Source organism: Papio anubis, chromosome 1, assembly GCF_008728515.1.
Source record: "Papio anubis isolate 15944 chromosome 1, Panubis1.0, whole genome shotgun sequence".
Lineage (NCBI taxonomy): Eukaryota > Metazoa > Chordata > Mammalia > Primates > Cercopithecidae > Papio > Papio anubis.
Genome location: NC_044976.1, coordinates 51573664 through 51590243, shown reverse-complemented (window position 1 = coordinate 51590243; position 16580 = coordinate 51573664). Strand labels below are relative to the sequence as shown.

The 16580-nt window shown below is 55.8% G+C and overlaps 1 protein-coding gene and 1 long non-coding RNA gene across 3 annotated transcripts in view; one reads left to right on the top strand and one right to left on the bottom strand.

Annotated features, from left to right (window-relative positions):
- SLC1A7 (solute carrier family 1 member 7) overlaps positions 1–16166 on the top strand; it is a 53121-nt gene extending 36955 nt beyond the window's left edge. Inside the window, exons 3-10 of one of the 2 annotated variants that reach the window (XM_009208761.2) lie at positions 572–614; positions 2766–2988; positions 9779–9878; positions 10547–10780; positions 12538–12732; positions 13408–13542; positions 14347–14449; positions 15098–16166. In XM_009208761.2, the coding sequence (XP_009207025.2) occupies positions 572–614; positions 2766–2988; positions 9779–9878; positions 10547–10780; positions 12538–12732; positions 13408–13542; positions 14347–14449; positions 15098–15316 (1252 nt within the window). In that variant the 3' untranslated portion in view covers positions 15317–16166. Of the gene's footprint in view, positions 1–571; positions 615–2765; positions 2989–9778; positions 9879–10546; positions 10781–12360; positions 12733–13407; positions 13543–14346; positions 14450–15097 lie in introns of both variants that reach the window. The other variant, XM_003891900.3, reaches the window with a different exon arrangement.
- LOC103885240 lies at positions 3315–10555 on the bottom strand. Its single transcript, XR_004185210.1, has 3 exons — positions 10157–10555; positions 9068–9129; positions 3315–4093 (listed from the first exon to the last, which is right to left on the bottom strand). It is a non-coding gene; the product is annotated as an uncharacterized LOC103885240 (long non-coding RNA).
- Positions 16167–16580: the final 414 nt, after the last annotated feature.

Genomic DNA, 16580 nt, shown 5'->3' with positions numbered 1-16580 from the left:
TTTTTTTATCTGGTAGGAAAGACTCCTCCACCTTTAGCTTTATAACAAAATATGTTACTAAGAATAACGAGCCCCCCTGTGTGAGAGGTCCCGTGTTGGGCCCCACAGATAGGACATGAACAACCAAGTCCCACCTGCAAGGCGGCCCCTATGTGGGGGAGGCAGACAGGTGAGCCAGCGACCGCATGGTGGTGTGGCGGAGTGGCAGTGACCCACACACAGAAGGGCCACAGGGTCTTGTGGGGCAGTCAGGGAGGGCTGGACAGAGGAAGAGGTGCTTGATCTGTGGTAGATTTGAGGAGTTCACCAGACAGAGAGGCAGGCAGGGCATTCCAGGCGGAGGGAACAGTGTAGACAAATGCCTGGCTCTGGAAAGTAAGTGGCACAGTCTGAGGGCAGCAGGTGCTGGTGGTGTGGAGTGTCCATGATGTAGGGGATGAGACCTCAGAGGAGGCTGGCCTGAGGAAGGCCCGACCACCAAGGGAGATGTTCAGATGACCCCAAGGACACGACCCCCAGGGCCCTCCTGTCCTGGGCTCTGGAATTTTTCAATTGCTGATTCTCTTCCCAGGAACATGTTCCCAGCCAACCTAGTAGAAGCCACATTCAAACAGGTGAGTGAGTCCATGGGCGGTGGAGGGGAGGGAAGGGGCAGCCGGCAGGAGGGCAGGCAGCAGGGCTAGTGGCATGGCTGGGACGTGACAGGTGTGCTGGTCAGTCACGCTGTCTCCTGGAGGTGGGATGCTAGAGGGGAGGGCACATTGGGGATCCTTAGAGCCCCCCATGGCCACATCCCTGTCCTGGGTTCCATTTTTCATGATGAAAAAGTGTGGGGGTGGAGAGAAGCCTTCACTGAGTGCCTGCTCTGCTTACACATACACCCTCTCGCCCATCCTCACAGTAACTCGGCACTAGCCCCACTTCCTGATGAGGAAACTGAGGCTCCGAGGATTCAGTGATTTGCCCAAGGTTATACCACTAGTAAATAACAAAGCCAGTAGGTAAACCCAGGCCTATCTTCTTAGCCTGTCTTCTCTTTCCTTTTAAAGTAATCATTTCTCCCCAACGAGAATAATAATGATGTTCACTGTAGAAAATTAGGAAAATACTAAACAATATAAAGTAGAAAATAAAAATCATCTGTAGTTCTAGTACATAGTCCCTGGTAGCAGACGGTATATTTCTAGTCTTTTTCCTCTATATATTTTAAAATAATATTATAATCATAGTGCATATACAGTTTTCATCTTGCTGTTTTTCACTTCCATTATATCATGAGCATTTTGCCCGGATATGAAATATTTCTTAAAAGTATAATGTTTGGTGGTACTATAATGGCCTTTGATAAGGCTAGGCTGCCATTTATTTCCCATTCCCCCTTTCAGTGTTCCCTTAGGTTGTTTTCAAAGTTTTTCCTTTGTTGAAATTGTGGTGAATGTCCTTATGCATCAGTCTTTGCCTTGCCCTTTGAATAATTTCCAATTCTGTTTCCCTTTCTAAATTGTCAGCTGTTGGTTAAATCCAGAGTTTCCTGAACCCCTTTCCTGGGCTGGGCCCTACGTTGAGCCTGGGGACACAAGGAAGTGGCTGAGGGGTAGAGAGGAGGCTTCTGAATAGGGAGCTGTGAAAGCTTCGGCAAGTCACTGTGTCTCTCCTGACATGTATGAAATAAACCAGATTGTGAAGGGGACCAAATCCTAAGCTAGGGAGTTTCTATTGTGACTGGGAATCATTGAGGGTATGAGAGATAAAGAGAAACAATGTTGCTCTACTTTGTAACTATCTGGAATGCCCTTTTTCTTTTGGCAAAGTCCTACCCACCCTTCAGGACTCAAGTCAAATGTCCCCTTCTTCGTGAAGCTGTCTATCTCTTTCAGCCAATTAGTCACTCCCTCCCCAAGGCAGAAATCATGTCAGGTTCATTGTGTATCTCCAGCAACCAGCACAGAGTGTTCAACAGGATGATGATGATGATGATGATGATGATAATGGTAGCAGTAATGCTTCCATGGGGCTTAACATGTGCCAGGAACTGTTGTAAGCACTTTATATACATCGTCTCATTTCATCTCATGTGGTAGATGCTATCATGATCCATTTTACAGAGGAGGAAAAGGAAGCAGAGACTTCAGGTCTCATATGTTTCCTGGGTGGTTGGTCTTATCGATGCAGTGATGTTTGAGGGGAGAGGAAGCTCCCTTGTTGGGCTCCCAGTACCTGAGGGATGAGGGATTGAGACCCATGAATGCTCTGGGGGCAGAGAGGGAAAGGTACGTGGCTCAGGAGGGTCATTTTCTCGTGCATGGGCTTCATCTCATCAACAAGGCTTGGGGCAGGCTATGCTTCTTCAAAGAGAAGGTCCAAGTTTCCACCTGGTGGGCGGCAGGGCCAGCGGCCACCAGGTGGATGGATATTGGATGATTGGGAGGGGACAGATGGGCGGAGGAAGGGTTACCTGGGTGGATAAGGGGCTGGGTGGGCAGTTAAGAGGGACTCAGATGGGGTGATGAGGTGTAGAAGGAAGAAGAGGAATGAAGGCAGGAGGCAGCGTGGCTGGGTAGTGTGGTGGTAGAGGAAGGAGTTGCAGCTCTCTTTGGATAAAATATCAATAGCAATCCCTGCTCTGCCTGCTTCACAGGGTTACTGTCAATCAAATAGGATAGGAGTGGATACAAATGTGCCTTCAAGATGCTATTATTCTTGTCGTTAATATTAATAACAACCCTTGGCCCTGACTTCTCTCTGGGTGGGGTGTCACCCACCAGTACCGCACCAAGACCACCCCAGTTGTCAAGTCCCCCAAGGTGGCACCAGAGGAGGCCCCTCCTCGGCGAATCCTCATCTACGGGGTCCAGGAGGAGAATGGCTCTCGTGTGCAGAACTTCGCCCTGGACCTGACCCCACCGCCTGAGGTCATTTACAAGTCAGAGCCGGGCACCAGCGATGGCATGAACGTGCTGGGCATCGTCTTCTTCTCCGCCACCATGGGTACGTGCTGCCCACCTGCCGAGTGGTGCCATGGAGCTGGGCCCCCATCCCCTCCCAGCAGCCTGCTCCTCCACCTCTTACTGAGGTCTGGGGAGAATGCTAGAGAGGTTTACTGTGAAAAACTGTAAATATTGATCAGCCCTGTTTATTTAAATCCCGCACCTCCCCACCCCACCCCAGAGGCTTCTCCCTGGCACCTCCCGCTCAGGCCTGTCTGGGCCATTTCTTAGGCCCACAGCTGGCATCCCTGCCACACCCTTCCCTTTGCTGCCCTCCTCTGGGATGCCAAGTCCCTCGCCTATGCAAGCTACTTGGAGGCCCGCACCTTGGTTTTTAAATTTTATGTTATTTTTCTTAAAGAGGGGTCCCAAATTATACAAGCTTCAGACCCCACAAAGCCTGTGGAGATGTCCTGCCTGCCATCCGCGACTCCTCCACTGGGTTTTCTTGTCAAGGAAAAGACCTCACCGTCCTCCTCATTCATGCAAAAACTCCGGGAGTGACTTTCTACCTCATCCTCTGCCTTGGCCCCCACTTTTGCATCCTGTCAGGTCTGCCCCCAAGGTCCCCTCCAAGCCACGTGTTTCCCTCTACTCGGCATCACTGCCTGGGTCAAGGCCGTGTGGTCTCTTGCCTGGTTCCGGTAAAAGCTGCCTAGAAAGCTTTCAGGGCTGTCCCTGCTGGTGTCTCCTATTCAGGAGGTCACAAGTCTGATCGTGCTCTGCCCATTGCCCTGGAAAGGGACTGAACCCCTAGTGCCAGCTGAAGAGCCCTGTGAGACTGGCCCATGTTCTCCTCTCAGCACAGCCCCGCCACTCACAGCCACTGCCTCCCTCAGCCTGACTGCTTTTGCCACTCCCCCTCCACGTTTGTTATCTTCAGGGTGCTCCCCACAAGCGCCATGCCCTCAGGAGAGCCCTCCCCAGACTAGGCCGAGTGCCCCAGGCTACACTGCCTGGTTATTCCGTGAGCACTAGACTAGATTGCGAGGATACCATTGCTTGCTGTCTGCACAGCCACTACCAGCCCCGCACAGGCAGATGGGCTTCTCGCCATCCACCCCAGAGCCCACTGCTGCCATGGCCAGAGCAGGCACTCAGCAGACCTGGTGGGGAGATGGGTGGGTGGCTGGATGACAATGGGTAATGGAGCTCTTCTCATCTGGGCCAAAATGCCAGGCGTGAAGAGGGGCCAGGGCCTCAGTGAGCCAAGTGTGTGAAACGACAATGTCTGAAAGTGCCTTTCAGCACATCTGACAAGCAGTCCCCAAACGCAGCCTTTCTCAGGGCCAGGAGCACAAGAAAAGGGCATCTACTGGCAGAGCAAAAGAACCGGAGACCCCTGGACTTAACTTACTGAGTGTTCACTGCGCATGTGTAACTGTCCGTGCATCCATGAACATTTGTGTGAGTGTACCAAGGTGGGGCATATGAGGGTACCGAGGCAGGGTGTGTGAGTGTACCAAGATAAAGAGTGTGAGTGTACCAAGGTGGGACATGTGAGTGTACCAAGACAAGAATGAGTGTACCGAGTGAGATGTGAGTGTACCCGAGACAAGAGAGTGTGATGTACTGTAAGCTGGCAAATTATGCAAGCCCCGAGAGGTATGTATGTAATTCCGAGAGTGGGTATGTCGTGCCAGGTGGGTATGTAAGGCATACCAGGAAGTGTGTGTGAGTGTAGCAAGGCAGGTTGTGTGAGTATACCAAGGTGGGTTGTGTGAGTATACTGAGGCAGTGTGTGTGAGTGTACAAGGTGGTGTGTGTGGGTGTGTGTGGATGTATGAGTGTTCTGAGGTGGGGTGTAGGAGTGTGCTGAGGTGGTGTATGTGAGTGTACCAAGGCAGGGGTGTGTGAGTGTACCGAGGCAGGATGTGTGTGTATCAAGGCAGTGTGAGTGTACCGGGACAAGGTGTGTGAGTGTACTCAGACGGGGTGTGTGAATGTACTGAGATGGTGTGAGTATAACGAGGTGGTGAGGTGTGTGAATGTACAGAGGCGTGGTTTCTGAGTGTACCGAAGTGGTGTGTGTGAGTGTACCGAGGCAGGATATGTGAGTGTACTGAGGTGGGGCCAAAGTATACTATGCTTGAGTATTAATATGTGTACTAGAGACAAAGGTATACCAAAGTGAGTGTAGAGTGGGAGGTGTGTGCGAGGTGGTGTGTGTGAGTGTACCAAGGCAGTTGAGTGTAGCGAGGCAATGTGTGTGGAGTGTACCGAGGTGGAGTGTGTGAGTGTAGCGAGGTGGTGTTAGTGTAGCGAGGCAAGGTGTGTGGGTGTACCAAGGTGGTGTGGAGTGTACTGGGGCAGTGTGAGTGAGGGGCAGTGGTTGTAAGGTGTACTGAGGTGGTATGTGTCCCAGTGCCAAAGGCAAAAGTGGAGTATAATAAGAAGTGTGCTTGAGTGTATCAAGGCGGTGGCATGGACTGCATGCCAAGGTGAGGTGTGGTAGGTGTAGGGCAGTTGATGTGCTGAGGTGTCAGTGCATTGAGGGAGGGGTGGTAGGGTGTGGTGCAGTTGGTGGCCTGAGGCAGGGGTGTGTTTAGGGCAGGTGGTGGCAGGGGTGTCATGCAGTCATGGGAACAGTGCAGGGTGTGCAGGGTGTGATCTGGTGAGGGCGGGTGGTGCCATCAGGTGGTGTGGAAGGTGGGCATGTGAGGTGTAATGAGGTGGAGTGTAGGAGTGGGTGTAGATACAAAGGAAACTGAGGGGTGTGGTGTGCGAGGAGGCAGGGGTGTGTGGAGTGTGCTGAGGCCAGGTTCCATGACTGTGCCGAGAAGAGAGTTGTGTGGAGTGTGCCAAAGACAGTAATAGTACAGGAGCGGTATGTGTGTGAGTCACTGAGGCAGTTAGCCGGTGGCCTGGGGCGTACAGGTTGCCTGGCAGGTGGTACCCAGGGTGTGTACTGAGGCAGTATGGTGTGCAGTGTGCAGGGGGTGCAGTGTGGGGTGGGCCATGCCGGTGTACAGAGGCAGGGTGTCTAGGTGTTCAGGCGGAAGTTTGAGTGTACTCAAGATGATCATCATCGTCCGTCAAAAGGCCCAGGGATCAGTGTGCAGGTGGTCTTCCTTGGTGTACAGTCTCTGAGGTGCCAGAAGTGGAGTGTGATGTCCCACCAATGGTGAGCTGCCAGGTATTTCAGGCGAGGTGTCAGTATAGCAGGGTGATCATGAAGTGTGGTGGCCTGGGGAGTGCAGAGGCAGTGTGTGAGTGTAGCAAGGCAGGTATGCCAGTCCTGAGGCAGTGTGGGAATTAATACCGAGGAATTAGAATTGTGTGGTGCAAGGCGGGTGGGATCTCTCAGGCTCGTTTGTGAGTGTACAAAGCCGGTGTGTGTGTGTGTGCGAGGGCCAGGGGTGTCAGACCTGAGGCAGTGTGCATGTACTGAGGTGGGGTGAGTATACTGAGGCGGGACATGTGAGTGTACCAAGGTGAGGCGTGTGTGTGTATTGAGGCAGTGCATGTGAGTGTACAGAGGCAGGGTGTGAGTGTAGCGAGATGTAGTGTGTGAGTGTACTGAGGCATGGTGAGTGTACCAAGGCAAACTGAGTGTACCAAGGCAGGGTGTGTGAGTGTACTAAAGCAAAATGTGTGAGTGTACCAAGGCTGGGTGTGTGAGTGTACCGAGGCAGAGTGTGTGAGGAGTGTATTGAAGTGGGTTGTGGGAGTGTACCAAGGCAGGGTGTGTGAGTGTACCAAATTGGGGTGTGTGAGTAATGAGGCAGTGTGTGTCAGTATACAGAGGAGTATGAGTGTACCAAGACGAAGTGAGTGTACAACAGAGGAGGTGTGAGTGTACCAAGACGAGGTGTGTGAGTGTAGTGAGATGGGGAGTGTGAGTGTACCGAGGCAGGGTGAGCATACCAAGGTGGTGTGAGTGTACTGAGACATTGTGAGCGCAGTAAGGTGGTGTGTGTGTATGTACTGCCGAGGTGTGGTGTGTGCATGAACCGAGATAGGTTGTGTGAGTGTACCAAGGAAAGTTGTGTGAGTGTACTGAGGCAATGTGAGTGTAACAAAGTGGGGTGTATGAGTGTATCGAGGTGGCGTGAGTGTACTGAGGCAGTGTGTGTGTGTGTACCCAAGGTGGTGTGAGTGTAACGAGGTGGAGTGTGTGAGTGTACCAAAGCGGTGTGAGTGTACAGAGGCGGGGTGGGTGTGTGGCAAAGGCAGAGCCAGTGAAGGTGTACGAGGTAGGTTTGTAGGTGCCACTACAGAGCAGGGTGTTGAGTACTGAGGCATTCTGCAAGAGCACTATAAAGTGCAAAGTGTAAATTAATAATAGAATATACAAAAAAATTAGAGATTTAGTACCAGTAGGATGTGTGAGTGTACCAAGATAGGGTGTGTGAGTTTACCGAGGCATGCTGTGTGAGTGTACCAAGGTGGAGTGAGTGTAGCGAGGTGGGCTGTGTGAGAGTGTGGGCAGTCAGCTGTAGAGTGCCACCAGGCATTGAAAATAATGGCTGATACCGAGAGCCCAGTGTGAGGGGAGTACTAGAAAGTTATATAGGTGTGGTGGGCAATGTGAGTGTAATGAGGCAGGGTGTGTGAGTGTATTGAGGTGGGATGAGTGTACTGAGGTGGCATGTGTGAGTGTCCTGAGGTGGTGTATGAAGTATGAGTGAGTGTGTGTGAGTGCACCAAAGTGATGTGAGTGTACAGAGGAGGGGTGGGTGAGTGTACCAAGGTGAGCAGTGTGAGTGTACCAAGGTGGGTTTTGTGAGTGTACCAAAGTGGAATGTGTGGGTGTACTGAGGCAGAGTGTTTGAGTGTATTGAGGCAGGGTGAGTGTACTGAGACAGGGTGAGTGTACCAAGGCGGGTTGTGTGAGTGCACCGAGGTAATGTGAATGTAACGAGGCGGAGTGTGTGAGTGTACCAAGGTGGTGTGAGTGTACCAAGGTGGGGTGTGTGAGTGTACCAAAGCAGTGTGTGGCTTAGTCTGTGTGTGCTCATGCCTTCATGTGCCCACATCTGCCAGTGCCTGTGTCTGTGTGCATGTGTGTCTCTGTGTTCCCGCATCAGCGTGTGCCTGGCCTGTCCGTGCCTGTGTCTGTGCGTGTGCACCTGCATCCCTGTGTTCCCCCATCAGCGTGCACCTGGTTTATGTGTGCCTGTGTCTATGTGCACCTGTGTCTGTGTGTGCTCATGCCTGTGTGTGCCCACATCTGCCTGTGCTCACGTCTGTGTGCAGCTGCATCCCTGCGTCCCTGCATCAGCGTGTGCCTGGTCTTTCTGTGCCTGTGTCTGTGTGCACTTGCTTCTGTGTGTGCCTGTGCCTGTCAATGCCCACATGTGCCAGTGCCTGTGCCTGTTGGTGCAGATACCAGTGTCTGCCCACGTGTATGAGTGAGCACACTTGTACAGTGGCTCCGAGCAGGGCTTTCTTTGGTTCCCTCAACCCAGCCTCCTTTCCCCACCCTATCCCTGGGATGTGGCTGGTGCTAAGGTCCCGCTGGCCCTGCCGTGAGGGAGCCGCCTCATCACATCAGGGTTCCATGCACACTGGCTCCCAGCAGCCAGTCCTTGGATGCCCCTGGGAAAATCCAAATCGGCCTGAGGAGGGGCAGGAGCCTGGGGAGGGTGGAACCAGCAGGGGAATCTGGCTCCACATCAGCCAGGCGGCAGGAAGACAGGTGGACAGGGGTAGGCCCAGGGTCACCTCCAACTCCAGCCTCTCCTACCCACCCTGGCAGGGCCCCCACCTCACCCTATTACCACAGGGTAGCTGCTCCAGGGACTGTGTGGCTCAGGCTTCTCAGGACAGGGAAAGAGCCCTTCTCTGGTGTCCCACAGGCCATGGTTTGAATCCCACCCTGCCTCCCTGGCTGAGCCCCAGCACCATGACAGTGGGCCTCATGAGGGCAGCTGCACAGGGTGCCCTGCTCCCCTCGTCGGTCTCACCAGGAGGCAGGGCAGCCACTCAGTCCGTGTTTCAGGACTGGCCTGATGGAGATCACCCCACGGAGCTGTTCCCACACCACCCTTTCCTGGTGTGTGCGAGCTGGGGAGGAAGGCCTGGAATGCCGGGGGAGGTACCAGGAGCATCAGGGAGGGCTTTTAGTCCTCACTCACCATTGATCACTGTGCATCTAACATGCTCCAGCTAAGGAGATGCAGTTCTTGCTCTCGCTGAGCTAACCTCGCAGAGGAGGCGGGGAAAAACCCAGACAGTTATGTTGTAATAGGCCCTAAGAGGTGAGATACTGAAGAATAAGTGGGCATTTGCAAAGGGGAGTGGGGATGGCTTCCAAGCTGTTTGGAGAGCGGGCAGCCAGTGCCTGGGGCATTGTAAACAGCCTGTGCAAAGGCCCTGAGGCAGTGAAGAGCTGGACTCCCTCCTCCCAGAAACTTAAAGAAGGCCAGTGGTGCCAGGGCACAGTGAGATGGGCAGGAGAAGGAGGGAGGGGCAGGCAGGGCCCACTGGAGTGGGGCTGAGGCATCAAGCTGGGTGAGGCAGTGGGGAGCTTGTCATGGCCTAAGTGCACAGCAAAGCCAGGGGTGCGCTTGGCAGGGAGCATTTTTATCTTGAGGAGATAACATTGGCCGCTTCGTGGAGGAAGGTGAGAGAGGAGGATGACGTGAGAGCACTGTGGGGTCGATGGTGTAGTGGAGGAGGAGAGAGGGAGAGAGGGAGAGTGGGGGAGTGTTGGAGCATCAAGGCTGCTGGGAAGCCAGCCATGCTGAGACCCATGTGGGCCTGTGGGTCTGTCCCTGCTTTACCACAGTGTGCCTGCATCCCCGCATGGGGCATCCGTGACATGCTCTTGTGTCTGTGACCCGCAGGCATCATGCTGGGCCGCATGGGTGAGAGCGGGGCCCCCCTGGTCAGCTTCTGCCAGTGCCTCAATGAGTCGGTCATGAAGATTGTGGCAGTGGCTGTGTGGTAAGCCTCCTCATTTACCCACCTCACCCCCGCCAGCCCTGGGTGGATGGAGGGAAGACATGACCCCACCCTCTTCTCCCCTAAAGTGAGCAGAAAGCTGTGCCCAGGCTCAGCCCCGGGCCGGGGCCTCCAGAGCTACATGTGTTTCCATGGGTCCCCCAGCCCCAGCCAGGCCTGGCTCCGGCCCTGGGCCCCCTGCCCCTTCCAGCCTGGTCTAAATGCTCAGCCTGGCTCTGTTGCTCTCCTGGGCTCAGTTTCTCCATCACGTGGAGACTTACCAGCTCAGCTTCTGCAGAAAGGAAAGCTGGCAGTGAGAACCAGCTGCTATTCCTTGGTCCAGAGTTCAGAGTTCAGGAGCTCAGTGGGGAACGCAGAGGTCGGCCTGCGCAGGCGCACTGTGTAGGCTCTGGTGGTGTTGGGCCTGAAATGGGGGCCTCCCGAAGGCAGGGCGGGGGAAGGAGTGGCAGAGGTTGTCCGGGGCTGGGGCGGTGGAGGTAACGGCATGAAGGACGCCATATGCTGAGCCTGGGCCGGGCACCTTGGCACAGTCTCGCTCTGTCCTCGCAGGAGCCCAAGGAGGCTCAGGGAGAAGGCGGCGCAGCGATGTGGGGCTGGGGCCGGGGTGTGTCTGCCCGCCTGGTTCCTGAGCCTGGCTGCCCCGCCCCCAGGTATTTCCCCTTCGGCATTGTGTTCCTCATCGCTGGCAAGATCCTGGAGATGGATGACCCCAGGGCCGTCGGCAAGAAGCTGGGCTTCTACTCGGTCACCGTTGTGTGCGGGCTGGTGCTCCACGGGCTCTTCATCCTGCCCCTGCTCTACTTCTTCATCACCAAGAAGAACCCCATCGTCTTCATCCGCGGCATCCTGCAGGCCCTGCTCATCGCGCTGGCCACCTCCTCCAGGTAGCCCCGGGGACGGACAGGACGGTGGGGAGCTGGGAGGGGCTGAGTCCTGTCCGTCTGGCCAGTCATTATCTGTTCATAGCCACAGAACCACCAAAGCACCAGTGTGGCCCACCTCACAAACGCGGGGATGGCTGGTGCTAGGGTAACAAGACCGACGCGGGGTCGGGGGGGGGATCTTTCGGCCTCTGTCGAGGCCTCCCCCTCCCCGACGGCCCCAGTCCTCAAGCTCACTGAGTCCCCATGGGGGCAGCTTCCGTGCCAGGGCAGACAGACAATGCAGTGGATTCTGTGGGAAATCACATCAGCAATGCTGGCTTTTGCCCCACAAGGTGCTTCTCCTGCAGTCGGGCCCTGCGTTGCTCTAGGAGCTCGGCCTGTCCACTGCTGCTGGGATGTCCCGGCTGGGTGCCCTGTCACAACCTTGGCAGTGTTGCTAGACCTCAGGGACTTGAGCCATGGCTCTGTCACACACTTGCTGTGCCTGGGCATTGCTTTCCTCATGCACGAACTGGGGGAGATTCCAGCTTCCAGCTCACGGGTTTGCTGTGGAGGTTGAGCTCCTCCTTGCCAGGCTGGGCCAGGTGAGCCAGCACTTGGCCTCAAGGATCCCAAACCGCAGCCCAGTGCAGAGACCTCGGGAATTTAGAGTTGTGCAAACCACGTCGTCGGTAGAGGGGGCAGGAAGGAAGTGGTCCCTCATGGAGCATTTAGTGCCGTGAAGGCAGGGTGGCTCTCCCCATGGCAAGTGTCTGAGCTCCACATTAAGGGAGTCACAGGAACTTAACCCACATCTTTCTGGCACTGAAGTCCTCACTCTTCCCTCCAGCCCTCACTTGGGCCTCAGCTTCCCCGTCTGTAAAATGCCCTGCAGGCCTCTGTACGCAGCAGTCATATGACACCCACCCTTGGCAGCAGACACACCTCCTGCAGGACTCAGGAGGAGCAGATCCCAGTGAAGAAAAGCCCAGGAGCCATTGCCAGGAACACCCTCCTGAGGATAGGGGGTCAGGGGGCAGGACAAAGCCCCAAACATGCCGGTTCCCATGCCAGGGGCCAAGCCTGCCAGAGCCAGCAGCCCCCTGGCCATCTCCTGCCAGCAGGAACCGCAGCCTCGAGCCCAACAGGTCTGGAGCTCCTGAGAGGCTCTGACGAGTAGAACCGGCCTTCCAGGCAGAGGCCCAGGAGAGAGGAAGACTCGGGGGCCACACCGGACTGTGTTTTAGTCCCAGCACTGCCACTAGGAACTCTCATGACAAACATAGTAACAATAATAGCCATGGTCACCATTGACTGAGTGGGTACAACGGGCCAGGTCCTGTCCAAGCCTGTAGTCGTTTAATCCTCCTAGTAGCTCTGTGACCCCGGTCTTTTTGGGACAAAGATGCTAAGGCACAAGGTTCAGGAACTTGCCAGGGCCACTTGACAGGAGGCTGGAATCTAAGCCCAGGCAGCCTGGCCCAGGGCCCTGCTGCTCAGACTTCCATATCCCTCGGCACAGCAGTGTGACACGAGTCAGCCCCGCCCTCTGGGCGTCAGCTTCCTCATCTGTAAAATGCACCCAAACACCTCCCTCATAGGAAGAACCAAGTGAGAGCACTGCAGTGCCCGCGGTCCTTCCCTCCTTCCGCAGCAGCGCCGCAGGAGCACAAACACTCCTGGCGGGGTGGCTGCCTAGGGTGGGGTGAGCTTCCCAATGGAGGCCCTGGCCATCCTGGAAGAGGGTGCTGGGCAGACACCGGCCCCTCTAACCGTAGCTCAGCCACACTGCCCATCACCTTCAAGTGCCTGCTGGAGAACAACCACATTGACCGGCGCATCGCGCGCTTCGTGCTGCCCGTGGGTGCCACCATCAACATGGACGGCACTGCGCTCTATGAGGCCGTGGCCGCCATCTTCATCGCCCAGGTCAACAACTACGAGCTGGACTTTGGCCAGATCATCACCATCAGGTGCACCCTGACACCGCACCTGTGTGGATGGGGCGGGGGCTGGAGGCCTTGAGGATTCCCAGGCTCCGAGGCCTGAGGGGTCTCTGAGACAAGCAAACCTGGGCTCGGGGCATGGCAGGCAGAGGGCCAGGGCTGGGAGCTCCGAGCCTGGAGGACAGGCTGGGAGGGAGGGCGTTGCTGGTGGGCACAGGGCAAGCAGAGGCCAGGGACAGGATTCAGGACCTCGGAGAGGAAGCCGGTGCGGCAGGAGCCGAGGAAGGGGAGCTGGGGTGGGGCTGAGGCTGACGGAGGCCTCACAGGCCAGCCAAGCACACAGGTCTGACCCTGGAGGCCAGGCCCCAGAGGGAGGCAGGCAGAGCCACGTGGTGGTCAATGAGTCCCTGGGCAGCTCCATAGCAATATAGCTTCCTGGAACCCACAGAGACACAGCTCCAGACACAGGTGTTCGCACATTCCCCAGGGGTTCTCCTGAGGCCAGGAATGGGGGTCCATGGGGCTGCAGGACTGTGAGGAGGGACTTGTCCCTGGGAGCTTCCTGGCGTGGCATTCCTACCCACCCCCCACCCCAAATGGCTGTCCCAGAAGCCCTGACACTCAACCTCTTCCTTGGAGCCAGACCCTGACAATGCACCCCGCCCCTCCTGCTGCTCCTCTTCCCCTTCCCACCCCCTGCAGTATCACAGCCACTGCAGCCAGCATTGGGGCAGCCGGCATCCCCCAGGCCGGCCTCGTCACCATGGTCATCGTGCTCACCTCCGTGGGACTGCCCACCGATGACATCACCCTCATCATTGCCGTTGACTGGGCTCTGTGAGTGGACTTTATCTCCAGCTCTAGCGCTTTGGGAGAGGCTGACTTCAGGGTCAGCAGGGATCAGGGTGAGGGGCTGAGTCCCTTCCCCAGGGTAGAAGGCTGGGGACTGCCCTGCTTGGCACCATGGGAGTGTGCTACTCATCAGCACAGACCTGGCTGCATAGTTTGCGGAGTCCAGTGTTCAAAAATGAAAATGTGGAACCCAGTTCAAAAACTGTAAAGGCCAGGTATGATGACTCACGCCTATATGTCCCAGCACTTTGAGAGGCCAAGGCAGGAGGATTCCTTGAGCCCAGGAATTCAAGACCAGCCTGGGCAACATAGCAAGATCCCCATCTCTACTAAAAATTAGAAAAAAATATTATCTGGGAGTGGTGACATGTGTCTGTAATCCCAGCTACTCGGGTGGCTGAGGCAAAAGAATTGCCTGAACCCGGGAGATGGAGGTTTCAGTGAGCCGAGATGGCGCCACTGCACTCCGGCCTGAGTGACAGAGTAAGACTCTGTCTCAAAAAACAAACAGCAAAAAAACTTAAAAAGAATTTCGAGACAGAAACAGCAGAGGATTAAACCAAGCCTGACACTTCTAAGCATGGGGACCTGCTGAACCCACAGCCACATGCCAAGAAATTGCTTCAATGATGCCAAAGGGTGGGCTTGGGAGGAGCCAGGAAGCCATCTGGCTGCAGGCTCTGCACGACAGCTGGTCACCGGCTGTGCTGTGCTGTGGTGGGTTGAGCACTGCCCTCTTCCAGCTCCCCTTCAAGTGCCCACCACTCATCCCCCACCTTGGCTCACCAGGGACCGTTTCCGCACCATGATTAACGTGCTGGGTGATGCGCTGGCAGCGGGGATCATGGCCCACATATGTCGGAAGGATTTTGCTCGGGACACAGGCACTGAGGTGAGCACAGTGAGGTCCAGAGGCTGCCAGGAGGGTGGAGCCAGGTGGGGTGGGCAGGGCACCAGATCTTCCACCAACCAGCTGGGCAGCCTCCAGCCAATCCCTCCCTCCATGCCTCTGGGCCTCGGTCTCCTCATCTGTTACAGGGTGACTAATTCCTCTAACATCTATGTATTGAGCACCCGCTGTGGCTGGCGCTGATACAGACACAGGAGGAACAGTGGAACAAAGTATGATAAAATTCCCTGCTCTCATGGAACTTACACTCTAGTGTAGGGATGGTCTGTCCAGTTTAGCCACGATGTGAGCATTGGTAGGTTTGTGCAGGCTGTGTGGGCTTCAGGCTCCTTCTACAGGCAAATGGAGAAGGCTGTCCCCGCATCATGGGGAAGAAGCTGAGGTCAGGCAGGGGAGCCACTGATTCCCCAGCTGGACCCTGTGGATTAAGTCCCCTCCTCTACTAAGGCAGCTCTAGTGGGAGGCAGGACAGCTTGGGAACAGGAGCCCAGGGAGGCCGTGACCTGCCAAGGTCACACAGCATGTCTGCAGGAAAATCCATCTTGTGGTTCCTAGCCCTGAGCTCATTCTGCCCCACTGGCCCTCAGTCCTCCCTAGTGTCTAACCTTGTTCCCTCCTGCCGCTACCAAGGCCTGTTTCCCTTCACCAGAAACTGCTGCCCTGCGAGACCAAGCCAGTGAGCCTCCAGGAGATTGTGGCAGCCCAGCAGAATGGCTGTGTGAAGAGTGTGGCGGAGGCCTCCGAGCTCACCCTGGGCCCCACCTGCCCCCACCACGTCCCCGTTCAAGTGGAGCAGGACGAGGAGCCGCCCACTGTGAGTCTGGACCACTGCACCATCCAGATCAGTGAGCTGGAGACCAATGTCTGAGCGTGCGGAGCTGCAGGGGCAGGCGAGGCCTCCAGGGGCAGAGTCCTGAGGCAGGAACTCAACTCTCCAATCCTCCTGAGCAGCCGGCAGTGGCCAGGATCACACATTCTTCTCACCCTTGAGAGGCTGGAATTCACCCCGCTTGACAGAAAATGGATCTCAGAGAAGGGAAAGGCCGCATGGGGGAGCCCCAACCGGGGAGTGATGGGCCCGGCATTCCCGAGGCCCCGCTGTGACAGTTTCCCCCGTGTGAGCCCGGTGAGGGCAGCTGGCAGGGGTTATCCGGCCCCACTTTCTGGATGACAGAGCTGAGGCCCTGAGAGCTGAAAACACTTGTCCAAGGTCTCACGTTAAGGTCAAGACACTAACTCAAATCTTTCAAGCCCCACCTCTCCTCTTGGAGGACAGGGCAGCCTGTAGCTGTGTCCAGACCCAGGCCTCACCCCATAACAGGTGGCCTCAGCCACATAGCTATCCCCAAGGGGAGCAGCCCAGGGCTGAGCCCCACTGCCTTCCCCAGGCCACAGTGCGTCCAGTCTCCTGTCCTACCACGTGTCTCTTGCAAAGCTCCTTGGATGTGGAGATAGATGTCTTTACTAGAGTTCAAAGGCCCCCGTGACACATCCAAGTCAACCTCCCACGGGATAGGTAGGCAAACCAGGACTCCGGGAGGGAGGTGCAGCCAGGATGCTCTGGTGGACCTGCCGATGGAGCCCTGGTGTCAGAACTCCCCAAAGGCCTGTGCATCCAAGTGGAGTCAGGTTTTCTATTCCTTTCTGTGTTTGCAAATTCAGTGTTGACTAAATAAAGTTATTTTGTTTTTTAAAACTTCTTGTGGGCTTCAACACCTTATGCTAGCCAGCAAATATATTAGCTACTGGGCTAATACAGGCAGCCAGAGTGCAGACGGGCCTGTCTGGGCAGCCAGGATATGGACAGGCCTATGCAGGTGGCCAGAATCTAACAGGCTTGTCCATGTAACTGGAGTATAGACAGGTCTGTCCAGGCTGCCAGTGTGTGGGCAGCCAGAGTGCAGAGGAGCCTGTCCTGGTGGCTGCAGTAAGGACAGTCCTGTCTGAGCTGTCACATGCAGAAGACAGAGTACAAGCTAGCCTACCCAGGAGCCTGTCCCAATAACCACAGGCAGCTGGGTGTTGTCCAGTGTGGACAGACCTCTCTGCCGTGGTCTAGACTCTGCTCTGCAGGCAGGGCCTTGAGATCGGTCCCCAAAGAAGAAACACATTT